Source organism: Chelonia mydas, chromosome 7 (assembly GCF_015237465.2).
Source record: "Chelonia mydas isolate rCheMyd1 chromosome 7, rCheMyd1.pri.v2, whole genome shotgun sequence".
Classification (NCBI taxonomy): domain Eukaryota; kingdom Metazoa; phylum Chordata; order Testudines; family Cheloniidae; genus Chelonia; species Chelonia mydas.
In genome coordinates this window covers 67,646,327-67,662,581 of record NC_057853.1, presented here as the reverse complement: position 1 = coordinate 67,662,581, position 16,255 = coordinate 67,646,327, and the positions used below count along the sequence as shown (strand labels likewise).

General features: G+C 46.0%; 1 protein-coding gene across 1 annotated transcript; it reads right to left on the bottom strand.

Annotated features, from left to right (window-relative positions):
* Window positions 1–5,385: 5,385 nt before the first annotated feature.
* Window positions 5,386–14,627, bottom strand: EXOSC3 (exosome component 3; the record flags this gene model as incomplete). Its single annotated transcript, XM_037905360.2, is given in 5 exon segments — window positions 5,386–5,679; window positions 7,028–7,179; window positions 10,711–10,860; window positions 14,075–14,428; window positions 14,430–14,627. Coding segments are annotated over 5 exon segments (1,056 nt in total), but the record flags the coding sequence as incomplete, so codon positions are not given.
* Window positions 14,628–16,255: the final 1,628 nt, after the last annotated feature.

Here is a 16,255-nt window from a genome sequence, read left to right as displayed (position 1 = left end):
CCCAGCCTCACAGGAACAATGGATACTGGCTTAGGAAGCAGCAAAAGAATCTGTTAGACCCTTGAGGGAGTCACCCCCTTCCTTTGGGCAGTTTGGGACTGCGATGAGGTAATACTCACTTGACTCTGAAGGGGTGGGGGCAAAGCCAAGAGGAAAGAAAGAACATCATAAAAGGGAGAGACATTTTGCCATGCTCTCTCTCTCTTCCACGTACATCTACAGACACCACCACCACCACCAAGCAACTGAAACGCTGATGGAAGGGGAGAGCCTGACTGAAAAGTAACCAGCCAGCCTGTGGTGAGAAGCATCTAAGTTTTAAGGAATTGAAAGTGTTAAGATCAGCTTAGAATGCGTTTTGCTTTTATTTAATTTAACCAAATCTGACTTATGCTTTGGTTTATAATCACCTAATCTATCTTTATAGTTAATAAATCCATTTGTTTGTTCTACCTGAAGCAGCGTGTTTCGTTTGAAGTGTGTCAGACTCCCCTTGGGATAACAAGCCTGGTGCATATCAATTTCTTTGTTAAATTGACAAACTTATATAAGCTTGCAGCGTCCAGCAGGCATTACTGGACACTGCAGTACAGAGGTTCCTAGGGCTGCGTCTGGGACCGGAGATACTGGTTAGTATCATTCGCTTGCAAGTAGCTAGGAGCAGCTTACATGGCAGAGGCTGTGTGTGAACAGCCCAGGAGTGGGACTTCTCACAGCAGAACAGTGTAAGGCTCGTTCCCAGAGTCAAGGAGTGGAGTGGTCTAGCAGATCACTAGTCCAGACAACACCAGAGGGGAACATCACACTATGTACATTTTAGTTCATCAAAGAATGTCATGGGAGGTTTAAATGACAGCCAGGGTCATACTGGTCACGAATACAGTTGTGAAATGTATGCACAGATACTGTGTAAGAAGTTATATGCTGCAAATATGTTTTAAAGTCTGTATCAAGGCAGAGTTAACAGACAGGCTTTCTGTCAGACATTGGATTTTTATTCTCCTGTCTCTCTGTCAGCATGTAAATTAAGCATTGTAAGCTACCCGGAGGGAGGCACGCTTACATGTTAAGTCAACAGAAAGATCTAACAGGTATAGGTACGCAGAGGGGAAAGAGAACCTTATTTTAACATGCACCCCAAAGCTTTGTTTGGGCAACAAAGAAGACACCCCGTCCTCCCCAACCTAGGAAGTAAACGGGCAGCATGTTTACATTCATGAAAAAGAAATCAAAACCAAAACCAGTCTGTGTTGCAATGCTGCATGGGACATTTAGGATAAGATAAACTTCTTTAGAAAGGGGGATAAACCTGTTAGTTTAATCTCTAGAAAGCACATTATGACTTTGTTTTATATGTAACCTTTCGTTTCCGTTATCCTTACTCACGGTCTCTTGCCTCTTTGCTATTAAAATCTGTTTTACCACAAATATATCTCACTGCTGTGGTACCAAGCAAGGTGCTGATCCTGCACCGACTCATACAAGCTTTTCCCTTGGAGACAGCCGACCTAATATTTCTGTAGTGAGTAGATAAAGGACTGGAACCTAGAGCCCTGTACGGGAATAGTGTAGAACCCTGCAGTGGGACTGGGATCCCATGGGTCCTGCAGGAGCTGCTGCCATAATATCTGGAGTGGGATTAAAAGAACTGCCACACAGGGTTCTACTGTATGCTACAGGAGAACACTTCAAAGGGACTCTCGGTCTAGAGTGCACTTATTGTTAGCCTGCAGGTAACGTTCCCTCTAATTTTTGACAGGCCGTACGCACAAAAAATTTCTTCTGGGCAAATTGTTGTGCTTCTGTGCAAATTTTTGTGCGTGCAGTGTTTCACTGTGTGCACAGGGTTTAGGATCTGTGTGCATGTGCACACATGCACAGCTTAGAGGGAACAGTGCCTGTAGAGCAAAATAAGGTCTGTCACAGGCCAGAGGACAGTGCTTGGGAGACTAACAGGCTGGTGGTGTCAGGGAGCTGGCACCCAGTTAAGCACAAACAAGTCTCCCTGCTCCTAGAGGCAGGGCAACAACAAGCAACTCTCACTCCTGGGTACCCTGAGAATTATCATAGTATAGCATTAGAAGAGGCTGACCCTGCTGTTTGTCAAAAGGCAAAACCTTGGACTCCTGAAGCTGCAGCCTTCATTTTAATCATTAGATTATACTTCATTAGGAAGGCAACAAAACAAACCAAGACCGACCTTTTTGTATTAGAATTCCGTATCTGGAGAAGACTACAAAAGTTACAAGACTGGTTACTAAAGAGTTAAACCCTTCAGATCGAGTTGATAGTTTTATTCCTCAGAAGCAATGAACATCTCTTAATAGGTAGTTTCAGCTTTTTTGTTCTTTGAGTTTTACTTACTGTAGAAATCTATCATCCAGAGCTTTTCACACATTTCCTAATTGAACTTTAACATTTTTGCAGAGAGGTGGGGCATAAATTAAACAAAATTAGTCCCCAGTGCAACTTAATTGAGTTCATGTGACTTACATCAGGGAAAAAAAAAAAGTGAGCCAATGTATTTTGATTCAAGCAAGGCAGTTTTCTTAATTTTATACTGCAAAGAGAAAACTTCAAACTATTAGTTCAGTGGTAGATCCAGGATAATAAAAAGGGCCCAGTGGCATAATGAAAATGTTAGAGCCAAAAGACTAGAAACACCATGGCTAACAGACCCCCTCATCACAAGGGCTCCAGGCCACACTCTCCACTGGAGAAAGGGTTCAGCTCCTCTGCAGTTAGAGGAATTTCACCATCTTATTCCAGAAGTTATTTTGGCCCTCTTTGGGCTCCTACTGCCTTACTTCCCATATGATGGTAGAAAGGCATCTAGGTCACTGCAGGAAAGTTGCCTGGAAAACAAATTAATTTAAAAAAAAAATTTTTTTAACTGCACACCTGCTGTGTTCATTATCTCAGTGCCGGAGGCTCCTTGTGATCAGTGATAATTTAGTTTTCCAATACAACCCCTCAAACCCTACACAATAGCTTCTTTCATTAAAAATTGTGTTAGATAATAACCATTCTGCATGAAATGTGCTGAGAAAACACTGCACAGACCAGGCAGATACCAACATTAAAGAACAAACAGTATTTTTCCTGTCAGAGCTTTTAATAATTCTAATAAAAAGAAAACCCAGCCTGCCTTATTTTCCTTTGTTCTGCATAATCTGTAGCCACAGCAGCATGCTTGATTGCATTTGAAGAATGTCTTTCTGAAAACTTTCCATGTAGCACTTGCTCAATTTTTCCTTAACATGCCATTGCATAGCTCATCACTAAGATTTGTAACAACAGATACACATCATCTATACTAAAAGGACAACACTCCCAATGTTATGATAGAAACCTGCAATGAGTGTACAGCATCCTGAGGCCTTTCATGTTATGTTAACATATTTCCATTTCTTGATTAGTCCTGCTATTACAGATCATGCTTTGGAGAAAGTGCTTTGCTTAAAGAAGCTGATTAAACAATCTTTTTCTCCCCCTTTTTAATCACAAAGAAGGAAAGCCAGAAGTCAAGCATGCAAACAGCACAAAATGGCACTCTAAGGCAGAATCCAGGTCCTTTGTTTGGAGAGGGGCTTCCAAATTTAGGAAGACTAAGCACTGGACTCCAAAGAATCCATCACCTTTGGCATGGGAATAGAAAATTATGCTCCGAGCCTTCAGCCTCAGCACTGGCTAAAAAGGTCACTCTTCAGCTCCCTCCAAGAACAGTCAGGGAGATAAGGAGATAAGCACCACTGGCCATGCTCAACCCAAAGATCAACTGGTGTTTTCGCATCAATTCCACCTCTGTGGTGGGTCATAGGAAGTGCTAGCAAGAACCGTATCCCACTCATGAAAAGATAGAGGAGGAATTTCTAGGATATCTTTGCCCTCTCAACAAAATGCCACGCAAAGAAGCCACTGAGATCCCCTCACAATCATGCGAAAGAATGAGTAGGTCTCATCTCTCAACCAGGATTGGAAGGCAAAGGTTAAAACCCTATTGTCAAGAGCCAAAGAAGGGCGTTTTCTAAATCCCTATCTTTTGGAAGCCAGAGAGGGATTCATGTATACAGCATGACTGACTCAGCATGCTTCTGAATATATTACTGTAGGATAAAATTGACTGAGGCTTATACACCACCAGATTGGTATGCAATGGAACCAGTGATTGTGAATTAGTAAGCTTTAACTAACAGAAACTCGCAGGATGAGGGACAACTGTAGAAGTCTGAGAAAGGTCCTGAAGTGATGTCCCACCATGAGTTATTCAGGTGTATTTAAGATTATTAGTAGTATTATCCTAATGCACAGCAGCCCCAATTAGGGACACGGACCCCATTGTGCCAGGCACTGTATAAACAGAACAAAAAGATCATCCCTGCTCCAAAGAACATACACTCTAAGTGCAAGACAAGAGACAACAGCAGGTTGTAATGAAAATTGATGGTCCTTTGGTTATGCAGTCTGATAACAAGACAGTCACTCAGTCAGTGGCAAACAAGTTTAGAACAAATACGTCACACAGCACTGGTATATCCAACCTGTGGAATTTACTTCCACAGAAGTCTGAGTCATGCCTGTGGAAAGAATTCAAACAGAGCTGAATAATTTTATGGCCAACAGTATTTGCAGCTGTGTCTGCTAAAATAAGAGTAAATCAAATATGCCTCAGGGAATAAAGTGTTCCCCATGGAGGGCTATGTAGCACTATAATCGCATCAATTTTGGACACTTACTAATCACTGTGGCATAAGATGATGTATTTTACATTGTAATCTTTTCTCTCAACTATTGCTAGCCAATTATTTCTAGGAGTATGCAGCAATTTGCTTGGCTTTTTCTTTAAAGGATGTTTGAACCATCATGTAATTCTGGATCAACAGGGTTTTTGTTCAGTATGTCATTTCTAGTGCCTTACCTCCCACATAGCTTATTAAAGGAACATGAACTTCCATCCTCTTGTCTTCCTCAAGTTCTATTTTAGCATTTGGCCTGTCCCATCCAGATCTTTTGTCAAAAAAAGGCAGAACTGGGTCCTTAAAAGTTAACATATTAAGGCTTAAAACATGATGAGCTTGAAGAACCAGAAAAAAATTATATACAGAACCTCTTAGTGGAAGGAACACCAAATGCATGTAGGTGATCAACTGCGTTTTCTGCTCTCATCTGATGGAAGAATTAGTGTTGCTACTAAATTCTGTGTTGCAAAAGTAAGCATGCTCTCCAACAACACTCTATTGTGAGAGACTTTAAAAATTTCATCTTTGTGTTTCATAATAATCAAACACTGCTGCTAAGAAAGTGAAAAGAATGCTTGAATACAGAAAACTAAACAGACTGAGGGATCGGGAAAGAGGGGAAAAATTAACAAATAGGAGACACACAAAGTTTAAAAATGAGTTATTAATATACATCTGAATACAAAAATATTACAATCATTGCAAAGACTGAAAAGAACCCAAGATGTTTTCTTTACATCATCTCTCTGATAGTTTGGCAAATGCTTGTGTTCTTTGTTCTGCTGTCATGTGCTCACAGGCTTCCAAGATATTTGCCACAATTAAAGTCTGTTGAATTGTTTTTGCCTTTACCCATATTCTTCCATTCATTCCAAACACTATCTCAAAAGGGTAGAGTTGTCCCAATTCCTGAATGATTTCACAATTGGGAGCTAAAAGCCTGAAAACAAAGTAAAAGGGATGGCAGAAGAAGAAATTATTGTGTAACAAATACATTTCAGTGTTGCTAGTCAATGACAGGACTACTGCTAATACCACTAGTAGTATAAAGGCATCTGTAGCAACTTCAATAGTTAAGGCTGAATTGAGCTGAAAACATGGATTCAAACTTTGTTATAATATAACATAGTAACATTTTGAACTTCTGGTTTAGTGCTCATGTATGAGTTTAATTTTAAAAAATTCTAGAACCAAGAGGAAATTAAGAGTTAAGATTAAATTTAAAAATCCCCCCCCAAAATGTATCCTGCAGTGACACCATGCAACAATCATAATGAAGACAGTCTAGTGTTTGTGAACCAGACTTAATTAAGTTGATTTTTAGCTCCTCATTTGCGACTGAGCAGAAAATAGGATTTATTCTAACCTGTAACAGTTCATCCAGACTGTATGAGAAAGAGGTGCTAATTAAAAATCTTTGAACAACAGAGGGTATTTTTTGCTATTGCCCCTTCCTTCCCTCATCCCCTGCATAGCTTTTGGAGGGAGGAAACGGAATTCTTTTTTTTGTTTCTTCACAGTCCTTTTCTTGGTACTCTTTGGAAGAGAGACTTCTAAGGATGCTTGAGAATGCCACTGAAGGCTGTGTGAAGACTGTGTTCAAGGAACTGATGTCATTCTCAGACCAATTGCTATATACAGATTCTACTCTACCACTGAAGACGGAAATATGTACATAGCAAATTTATGATTAGCCTCCATAGGTGACAAAAGCAAGTTTCTGATGGATTGGGTTCACAATATTTTCTAAATAATGTAGCAAGAAGATCAAGTAGAAAAGAAATTCCACTTCAATACGCTACCACGTAATAAAGTTAAAAGGTAAAGTCTACAGTAGAATATGGTTAGAATACAACTTTCTCAAGGAAGCAGCAAAGAGGCTTATTAATTTAAAATGCCAGTTTGTAATTGAGGAACAGAGAGGAGCATTTTTAGTTTTGTGACATCTGTTGGTTTCTACTTATTGTATTTTATCGTTCGTTTCCCCTTTCTTTATACTATATTATATTTGTATGCTGATTACAAACTTAGGACCACAAAAAACAACTTTGTCAGGCAATAATGTTGACACTATGTGCCCTAAGAACAATATAATACACATCTGTTACTCCACGTGTTATGCTGCTCAGACCTGCTGGTTACGGACATCCAATGCTAAAGCATTAAATATTATGGTGCATACCAGTTTTCATCAAGATGAAGAGTTTCACTCATCTGTCACAGCTCAAAAAATTGACAAAATTCAGCTTCTCTCTCATTCCTGGAAAGTTAAAAATTGTAATACTTACTTTCTTATTAGACCTAAAGAAACCTTAAACAACAGGCCTTCGTGTCCAATTACTCCCATTCCATTCGCTCTTCCACTGCTGTCTATACAGACCATCTCTGGTTCCATGTCTTTATTGGCTACAATGAATTGACCATAAATAAGATCTCCCACCTAAAACAAGCGATGGGAAATGTTCAGAGAAACTGTATCATGTCTGTATATTTTTTTGGTTAAACTCGTCCCTAGGTTCTTTACAAAAATATACCGTTATGCAACAGTAGATTGAGATATATAAGCAGTTTATTTTTCAACATTTATCCATTCTTCCAGTGCAGTCATGTCTTGTGGATGCTACAGGTGTTAACTCGTATTATCTACCTACTCCTTGGCACAGTTATATAGGGTTGCCGAAGACCTCAACAGTTGCAAAAGGAACTCTGCGTGTATGTAGCAGAGACTTTCCTTTAAAGCAACACTCACCACAAACCTCATATATGGTATTTTTAAAAATAAACCAGTTTCCTCATCTTTTCACTCCTTTTTAGATTTAAAACAGAAGGCTTTTAAACATAACTTACTTTCATAATTTAAATAGTTTACTTTTTCATTTCACTCAGCTTGGATAATGAAAATGGGTTAGTCTTCTTTTCTCTTTGCTTTTCAGTTTTACTTTCTGGTTATGGTATATTAGCAGGATGCAGCAATACTGGGACACATATACTAAAGAAAATAGTTTCTATTTAAATATTAAAGACAGAAACATTTCTATTGATGTCACTGTGATGCTGGAAAACCCTGTTTTAATGGGGTTGACAGGGCTGCTGTTAGACTTGCTGGGGTCTGGGGCTGAAGCCGAAACCCAAGCCCCACCACTTGTGGCCAAAGCCCAAGCTCCACTGCCTGGGGCTGAAGCTGAAGCCCAAGGGCTCCAGGCGTGAGTTGCGGGGCTCAGGTTACAGGCCCCTAGCCCCCTCCACCCAGGGTGATGAGGCTCAGGCAGGCTCAAGCTTCAGTCCCCCCTGCCAGGGTCATGTAGTAATTTTTGTTGTCAGAAGGGGGTTGTGGTGCAATGAAGTTTGAGAAACCCTGTTCTATGCTATAAGAAAATATCTACATTTTTCTTAATAACCTTGAAAATGTTTGCACTGAACTTCTGAACTAATTAATGGCCCTATCCAGTGGTGAGCTGGAGCTGGTTCGCACCAGTTCACTGGAACCAGTTGTTAAATTTAGAAGCCCTTTTAGAATCGGTGGAGGGACAACCGGTTCTAGAAGGGCTTCTAAATTTAGCAACTGGCCAAAAGTGGTGCCTTAGGCGCCGACTCCATGGGTGCTTCAGGGCTGGAGCACCCACGGGGAAAATTTGGTAGGTGCAGAACACCCACCGGCAGCTCCCTGCCCCGCACTTGGCCCCAGCTCACCTCCGCTCCGTCCCTGAACGCGCCACCCCCCTCTGCTTCTCCACCCCCCCAGGATTCCCGCGAATCAGCTGTTCGCGCGGGAAGCCTGGGGGAGGCTGAGAAGCAAGCAGCGGCTCTGCGCTCAGGCCCAGGGAGGCGGAGGTGGCGGTGAGTTGGGGTGGGGAGCGGTTCCCCTATGCACCCCCCTGGGTTACATGCTGCGGTGCGGGCAGCCCTCCTCGTGCCCCAGCTCACCTCCGCTCCGCCTCCCTGGGCCTGAGCGCGAAGCCACCACTTGCTTCTCAGCCCTCCCAGGCTTCCCATGCGAACAGCTGATTCGGGGAAGAAGCAAAGCGGTGCAGCGTGTTCAGAGGAGGCAGCGGAGTGGAGGTAAGCTGGGGCCGGGTGGGGAGCTGCTGGTGGGTGCAGAGCACCCAGGGAGTCCGTGCCTAAGGCGCCACTTTTGATGTGATCAGTGGGTGAATGGCCGCTCCCCCTGTTCCCCCCCTAACTACGCTACCCCGCCCCTAGGAGCCAGAGGGACCTGCTGGATGCTTCCTGGGAGCTGCCCCAGGTAAGCACCGGTGGGACTCCCCACCTTGCCCCCGGCAGGTCCCTCTGGCTCTTAGGGGCAGGGCAGGGTGGGCACCCACTACGGTGGCCCACGAGACCCTCCTTTCCGGTTCTGGAGGCAGTCAGGGGACAGGGGAGGGGGGCGGATGCGGCAGGAGTCCCAGGGTCGGGCCATGACTCCCTCGTGGGGTGAGGAGGGAACCGGTTGTTAAGATTTTGGCAGCTCATCACTGGCCCTATCCCATCTTGGAAATGCGATGTGCAAGGAAGCTCATCCTGCGGACTTGGAAGCTGAATGAAGGAAATAAAGTCACAGGAAAATGTTCTGTTTCCCTCTTTGCTGTTAGCTTTGAATTGGCAGGGCCAAAGTCTTGAGGCAGAGATCCCCAGGGGTTACCCCTGGGTCTGCCCCGAAGGACACTTTCAGTGACAGATCATTACAACTCTCATGCTCTTAGGATTTAGGTTATAACTCATTTATATGTATACACTTGCTTGCTTTAACCTGTAAGTAACTCTCTTATTTCTTTTTCCTAGTTAACAAATCTTTAGATAGTTTATTACAGGATTAGCTACAGGCATTGTCTTAGGTATAAGATCTAGGGTACCAAATTATCTTGGGTAAACGTCTCTTGGACTGAAAGCAACTTGAATGTGGATTGACTTTTGACCGTTAGTCCAGCTTGTCTGGGTGGCAAAATAGGCTGGAGACTCTAAGGGGAGTGTTTGTGATCATAGGCACCGACTTCCCCTCTGCCCCATGGGTGCTCGACTCCCACCCGCCCCTGTCCACCCCTGCACCACCCTCGCCCTCCCCCCAATCCCTCCCCTGCCCTGCCTATTTACTGCCTCCTCCCCCGAGTGCGCCATGTCCCCAATCCTCTCCCTCCCTCCCGGAAAGTCCTAAGCGCCGCCGAACAGCTGTTAGGCAACAGGTGGGAAGCATTGGGAGGGGGAGGAGCAGGGACGCCACGCTCGGGGGATGAAGAGAGAGTAGGCGTAGGGGGAACTTGGCTGACCGTGGGAGTGGCACACCTGCTAATTTTTCCCCATGGGTGCTCCAGCCCCACAGCACCCACAGAGTCAATGCCAATGTCTGTGATTCCCTGGTAAGACTGTTGCAGTGATCCCGGAGTTTACATTTGTTACTGGCTTGGTGAAAGCTAATTATAGAACACATCACCAGGTTGAGAGGGGTGGGGGGGTCCTACCCTGTTTGACAGTCTGCCCTGAAGTAGGCACTCACAGTCGGGCGCTACTCCAGACAGCGTGACAATCACATTTTGTAAGAGCCTGTTTTATAAAACGTGAATTTTAGGTGTAAACTGATCTCAGACTGTCTCTTTGAAGGGCTATTCTACCACAGAACTGCCATCTTCTGCCTGTGATATTAAGAGAAGATACAGCTGTAACATCCTCTGTACAACAAATGGCAAAGTCTGGCACATATTGCTATGATGGTCAGCGATCAAAAGAAGAAAATCGCGGATCTGTAACTGACTTCCTCTGCCAGAGCCCAACAAAAAGGCCAAGGAGAAAGGGAAGGGAACAAAGCCACTACAGAAAACTTTGTGCATGTCATGGAAAATCTATCATATATCAGAACATTTTATGACTAAGGGATACAGACAAATATTTGAGTAAATTTTAAATAGTTACTTTGCAAGAAAGTGAAAACATAATACTTTAAAGGTTTCAATACTGCCAATATATATAACAAGAACATTACCTGCACATTTGGTCTGTTTCTTTTGGTTGCACCTTCAAATGCCAAGTAGGACAAAGAAGCTTGCTCACTTCCACCGACATCCACTTTGAATATGTCACCTGCCTTGACAGTCACTATGCCTATCACATGATCTCCCTTGACTGGGACATACTGAACATGAAAACAAAAGACATATACGAGAAATGAATATATATTTTTACATGTATATACACACACACACAAGCATCATGTACAAAGAAGCTGAGTGACCAAACTTATTTGCAAAATAAGTTGCTGAAAAAAAAATCTTGATACAGTACCAAAATGAACTTCTATTTTTAGAAGGCGCAGTACTATAATACCAGACACTGTGGGTACGTACTCAGGAGACTAGCTGCTGGCACACTTCTATTTTTAGTGCATTAGCTTGAGCTAGCACACCTATCTACCTCCACTGGGAAGCACACTCCAGCTGTAATATAAACATACCCTAACAATGTGTCTTCACAGCAGTTAGGTCAAGTGTTATCTAGCTTGACTTCCATCCACACAAAAATCTCTAGCTCAAGTTAACTGTTGCTTTAAGCTCAAGCTAGCTGACCCTTTGAGGGAGTGGGTGGGTTGATGCTTGAGTGATTCTGAATCTAGTAATGCTGTGTGAATGCAACAGCTCAAATTACAAGAGTCTCACCAGCAGCAAATCCAATTACTCTGCGTAACTACAGCGTTGTTTTCTAGTGTGGTGGTCACTCTCACTGGAACTAACCTAGCTTTGAGTACAGTGAAGACAAGCCCTTAGAGTTACACTATAAAATTAGGACTGTAACAAAAAATTGCAGAAAAACATCCTGATTGCATCTCTCTTTCAGGGGAAGTGACAGCAAATTCACAAGGGACAACCCTAACCCTACGTAATAGGGGATAGATTAGAAATAACGGTCTTCATTTTTAACTTCTATTGTATCTACAAATTTCTGTTAACATGATGACTAGCGAAATAATCAGTAGTGCCATTTAAATCTTCTTTAAATTTCAGCATTAACTCTCCATTAAGGTTACGACAACAATTTACACATCAGAAAGATATTATTTCAGTATGGCAGCAGAATGAGCAAAAACATTACATTAATTAATGTTTGGATGATTTCTCTTTTAGGAGGCCCCTTATCCACATTACTGCTAGAACTGAGAGTTTGCAACCAAATAGGGTCACAGTCCACTTCACCAATAACAGTTTACAGCCACATAGCAACTTTTCAGCCATTACGGCCATGTTTCTATTTCTGTAACTAGCAACTCTACCTAACAGAAGTTTATTATGAGAAATTTTGGCCAACTATCCCATATCCCACCAGTTGCTGCAGCCTGCACCAAGTGAGGTTATTTTAGAACCTCCTCAGCCCCCTTCTTTCCACATGAGATTACAGTTAAGTCTTCTGAGTAAGTTTAGATGCTGGGGAGGATTCCCACACTTGGCACAAAGGGGGGAAAAAATCTCCCATTGTTACCAGCAGCAGTGCATTTTTACCAGTGATACCTCTAGCGACCTCAGCTACCAGTTGCAACACTCAACGGAACAAGGAACATATCTAGCTGGTTTGTTGCATGCAGCAAAGGGCAGAAAAACCCTGTATACGGTAGCACTCCCACTTTCACAACCACATCAGTAGTAAATTACCGCCTGAAGCCTGGTACTTATGTGGCCCTAGAGCAGCAACTTATGTACACCGTTGGATATACAACTGTACAGTGTTATGGAAGGGTTAGTTATTACAAGAACACAGTTGTGGATGACCTCCACGCAACAAAACAACAGCGTGCATCATTCCTTACAAGGACTGATCCCTGTGCCACACTAGCCTTCAAGTTGGGGATTATAAGCAGCATCGTAAACAGATTTTAGTCAATCGTGCCATTGTGGCACACTATAGTAGTAATCTGTGTGTGGACGGGAATAAATGGACACCAGACGTTGGCTGGAGCCCCGCAATTCCCAAGGAAAGCAATGGAAGGGGTTTCCATTCCGGTTCTGCCACTTTGAAGCTCTGAATGAAGGGTGCCACAGTGAGCTTTAAAGAGAAAGCCAGCTGCAGCTCCTGGAGAGTGAGAACGTGGGGCTAGGGGAAGGGAGAGAGGGACCGCGGCAGCAAAAGTGAGCTTCAGAGCCAGCTCACCCGGGCTTCTGCCAAGGCGCTCCAGCCGCAAAGCTACACGGAGCCCACCAGGGGAAAGGCACGTGCAGCCAGAGACGAGCTGCCAAAATCTTAACAACCCTTTTCACCCCACGAGGGGGTCATGGCCAGCCTCTGCCCCTGGGACTCCTGCCTCAACCAACCCCCTGCGTTCCTTGATGCTCCCCCTCGCGGGACCCCTGCCCCATCCACCCCCCTCCCCTGTCCCCTGACTGCCTCCAGAACAGGGCAGGAGGGTCTCATGGGCCACCGTAGTGGGTGCCCACCCCGCCCTGCCCCTAAGAGCCAGAGGGACCTGCCGGGGGCAAGGTGGAGAGTCCCGCCGGTGCTTACCTGGGGCAGCTCCCAGGAAGCATCCAGCAGGTCCCTCTGGCTCTTAGGGGCAGGGTAGCGTAGTTAGAGAGGGGACAGAGGGAGCGGCCATTCACCCACTGATCACATCAAAAGTGGCAACTTAGGCACGGACTCCCTGGGTGCTCTGCACCCACCAGCAGCTCCCTGCCCAGCCCCAGCTCATCTCCGCTCCGCCGCCGCCTCCTCCTCTGAACACGCTGCCCCGCTTTGCTCCCCCCCCCCCCACCCGCGAATCAGCTGTTCGCGCGGGAAGCCTGGGAGGACTGAGAAGCAAGCGGAGGCTTCGCGCTCAGGCCCAGGGAGGCCGAGCAGAGGTGAGCTCGGGCACGAGGAGGGCTGCCCGCGCCACAGCAGGTAACCCAGGGGGCACACAAGGGAACCGCTCCCCGCCCCAGCTCGCCTCCGCCTCCCTGGGCCTGAGCGCAAAGCCTCTGCTTGCTTCTCAGCCCTCCCAGGCTTCCCGCGCGAACAGCTGATTGGCAGGAATCCTGGGGCGGAGAAGCAGAGCGGGGCGGCGCGTTCAGGGGCGGAGGTGAGCTGGGGCCAAGCGCGGGGCAGGGAGCTGTCGGTGGGTGTTCTGCACCTACCAAATTTTCCCTGTGGGTGCTCCAGCCCCGAAGCACCCATGGAGTCGGCGCCTAAGGCGCCACTTTTGGCCAGTTGCTAAATTTAGAAGCCCTTCTAGAACCGGTTGTCCCTCCACCGGTTCTAAAAGGGCTTCTAAATGTAACAACCGGTTCCAGCGAAGGGGCTCCAGCTCACCACTGCGGGCAGCCCCCGCTCTGCAGCGCCACCCGCCTCATTCCTTGGCCCCGCCCCGCCAGCTCCGGCGCTCTCACCCGCTTCTGCTGGGAGTCCACCCAGTAGGCCCCGCCGGAGCCGCCTCCGGCCCCGCCCGCCTGGCGGTGGCGCAGCAGCCCGCACTTGGTGACCAGCAGCCCGGCCCCGCAGCTCCTCAGGCCCGGCCCGCACACCAACCGGCCCGGCAGAGCGGCGCCCGGGCCCAGCCACAGCCGCTCCCCATCCGCCTCGGGGTGGGCGGGCAGCAGCAACACGTCCCCCGGCAGCACCACCTGCCCCACGCGCTCCTCAGCGGGCAGGGCCCCAGCCTCTGCCGCCGCCATGGTCAGGGTCAACCCCTTCGTCGGGCCGGCCAGCTTGCCCGAGCCTAGCGCGCGTGCGCGACAAGATGACGCGTGCGCAGAAAGCACAGAAAAATGGCGGCGGGGCGGAGTGGGTCACATACGCGCGCACGCGCACTCTTAGTCGCTGCCTGGGCCTCCGTTGCCGCGGGATCGGCGGCGGCGGCGCAGTTATGCTGACGGGGAGAAAGGAGCGGTGGTGTCCGGGCCTCAGCTGGGCTCGCTGCGGCTCCTGCCATGGCGGCGGGTGTCAGCCCCGGTGCCAGGGGGGCCCGCAGGCGGGGGGCGTTGGGCTGGTGCAGCCGAAGGGCCTGCCCCTGTGTCACACTTGTGCTGCCAGGCATGAACAAAGGGCCGTAGCGTGGCCCTAACTGGCTACTAAGCCTGTAAAGTCAACCTCCGTCTCCGCCTAACTCCGCAGCCCCCCCCCCCCCACTGGCGGACTTCACGCTGAAACTGTGCGATCGGAGGTGGGGGGGTCTGCCCCTCTGCAACACATTGCAGGACCAGCTCCTGTACGCCCGCAGTAACTTCGTAGGTAATCAAATCCGCTTACTCGTTACGGTTGACTGGTTCTATTTGAAATGTACACAACCCATTTTTTTCTCTAATATTTTAATCATTCACTCGTGTACATATATACTAACTTCTAAACTAGAAAGCTGGAGTTATAATGAGAAAACGGAACAGAAGACTGATCTGCCGCTGGATTGTTAACTAGTGGCGACATCACCTGGCCAAAAAAAATACTTGGGGTTGATTATAGTAATACCATGTCAAATTGACTTAGAAATTCACCTATCCTTCCTGCCTGTCTCTTAAACTCCAGCGGGCGCATGTGCGGCCTTGCGATTAATTTTTGTTTTTACCGCTGCGTTGTGCCAGGCTGTGTTACCATGAGCTTGCCCCTGAACCCCAAGCCCTTCCTGAACAGGCTGAGGGGGAAGCTGAAGTGGGGGATGGAGTACAAGGACTAACTGCAAAAAGAAAAGGAGGACTTGTGGCACCTTAGAGACTAACAAATTTATTTGAGCATAAGCTTTGTAGCTCACTTCATCGGATGCATGGAGTGGAAAATACAGTGGGGAGATTTTCCACAGTATGCATCCGATGAAGTGAGCTGTAGCTCTCGAAAGCTTATGCTCAAATAAATTTGTTAGTTTCTAAGGTGCCACAAGTCCTCCTTTTCTTTTTGCAGATACAGACTAACACAGCTGCTACTCTGAAGGGCTACCTGGTGTCTGTCAACGGCTACATGAACATGCAGTTTGCAAACACAGAAGAATACATAGATGGTGCATTGTCAGGACACCTTGGTGAAGTTTTGATAAGATGTAACAATGTCCTGTACATCAGAGGAGTAGAAGAAGAAGATGGAGAAATGAGAGAATAAGTTTGTATATTTCTGGAAAATAAAGATCAGTTTTTCACAACTTTTTTTAAAAAAAACAAACCAACCCTTCTACCATGATCTTAAATAAAAAGAACCCTAAGAGTTTATTTATCAAAAATGTAACATGAACATGCAGACTATTGAAAAAAATAACAAGGTAGATGTAACAGCAAACTTTTAAATCTTGTCTTGCTTCCAGTTGCAGAGCAGAGAAAACCCCACCATTGGATTGGTGAGCTTGGCTATGATAGAACCTTAGCCAACTGCTAAAAACTCAGACCACCTGCTGCTCCTTCCCCAGTACCATGTGCTCTATCAAAGTGTCCCTTCCTTACTGCTAAAACCTCCAGTTTCCTCATTAACTGCTGCAATGCAGTTACACTAATAAATTCTGCAGATTTACCACTCTACACGTGACAAATGTATTTATGTTTGTTTAAAATCAACACATGTGGCAGCCATTACTTATGACTGGTAAAAACTGA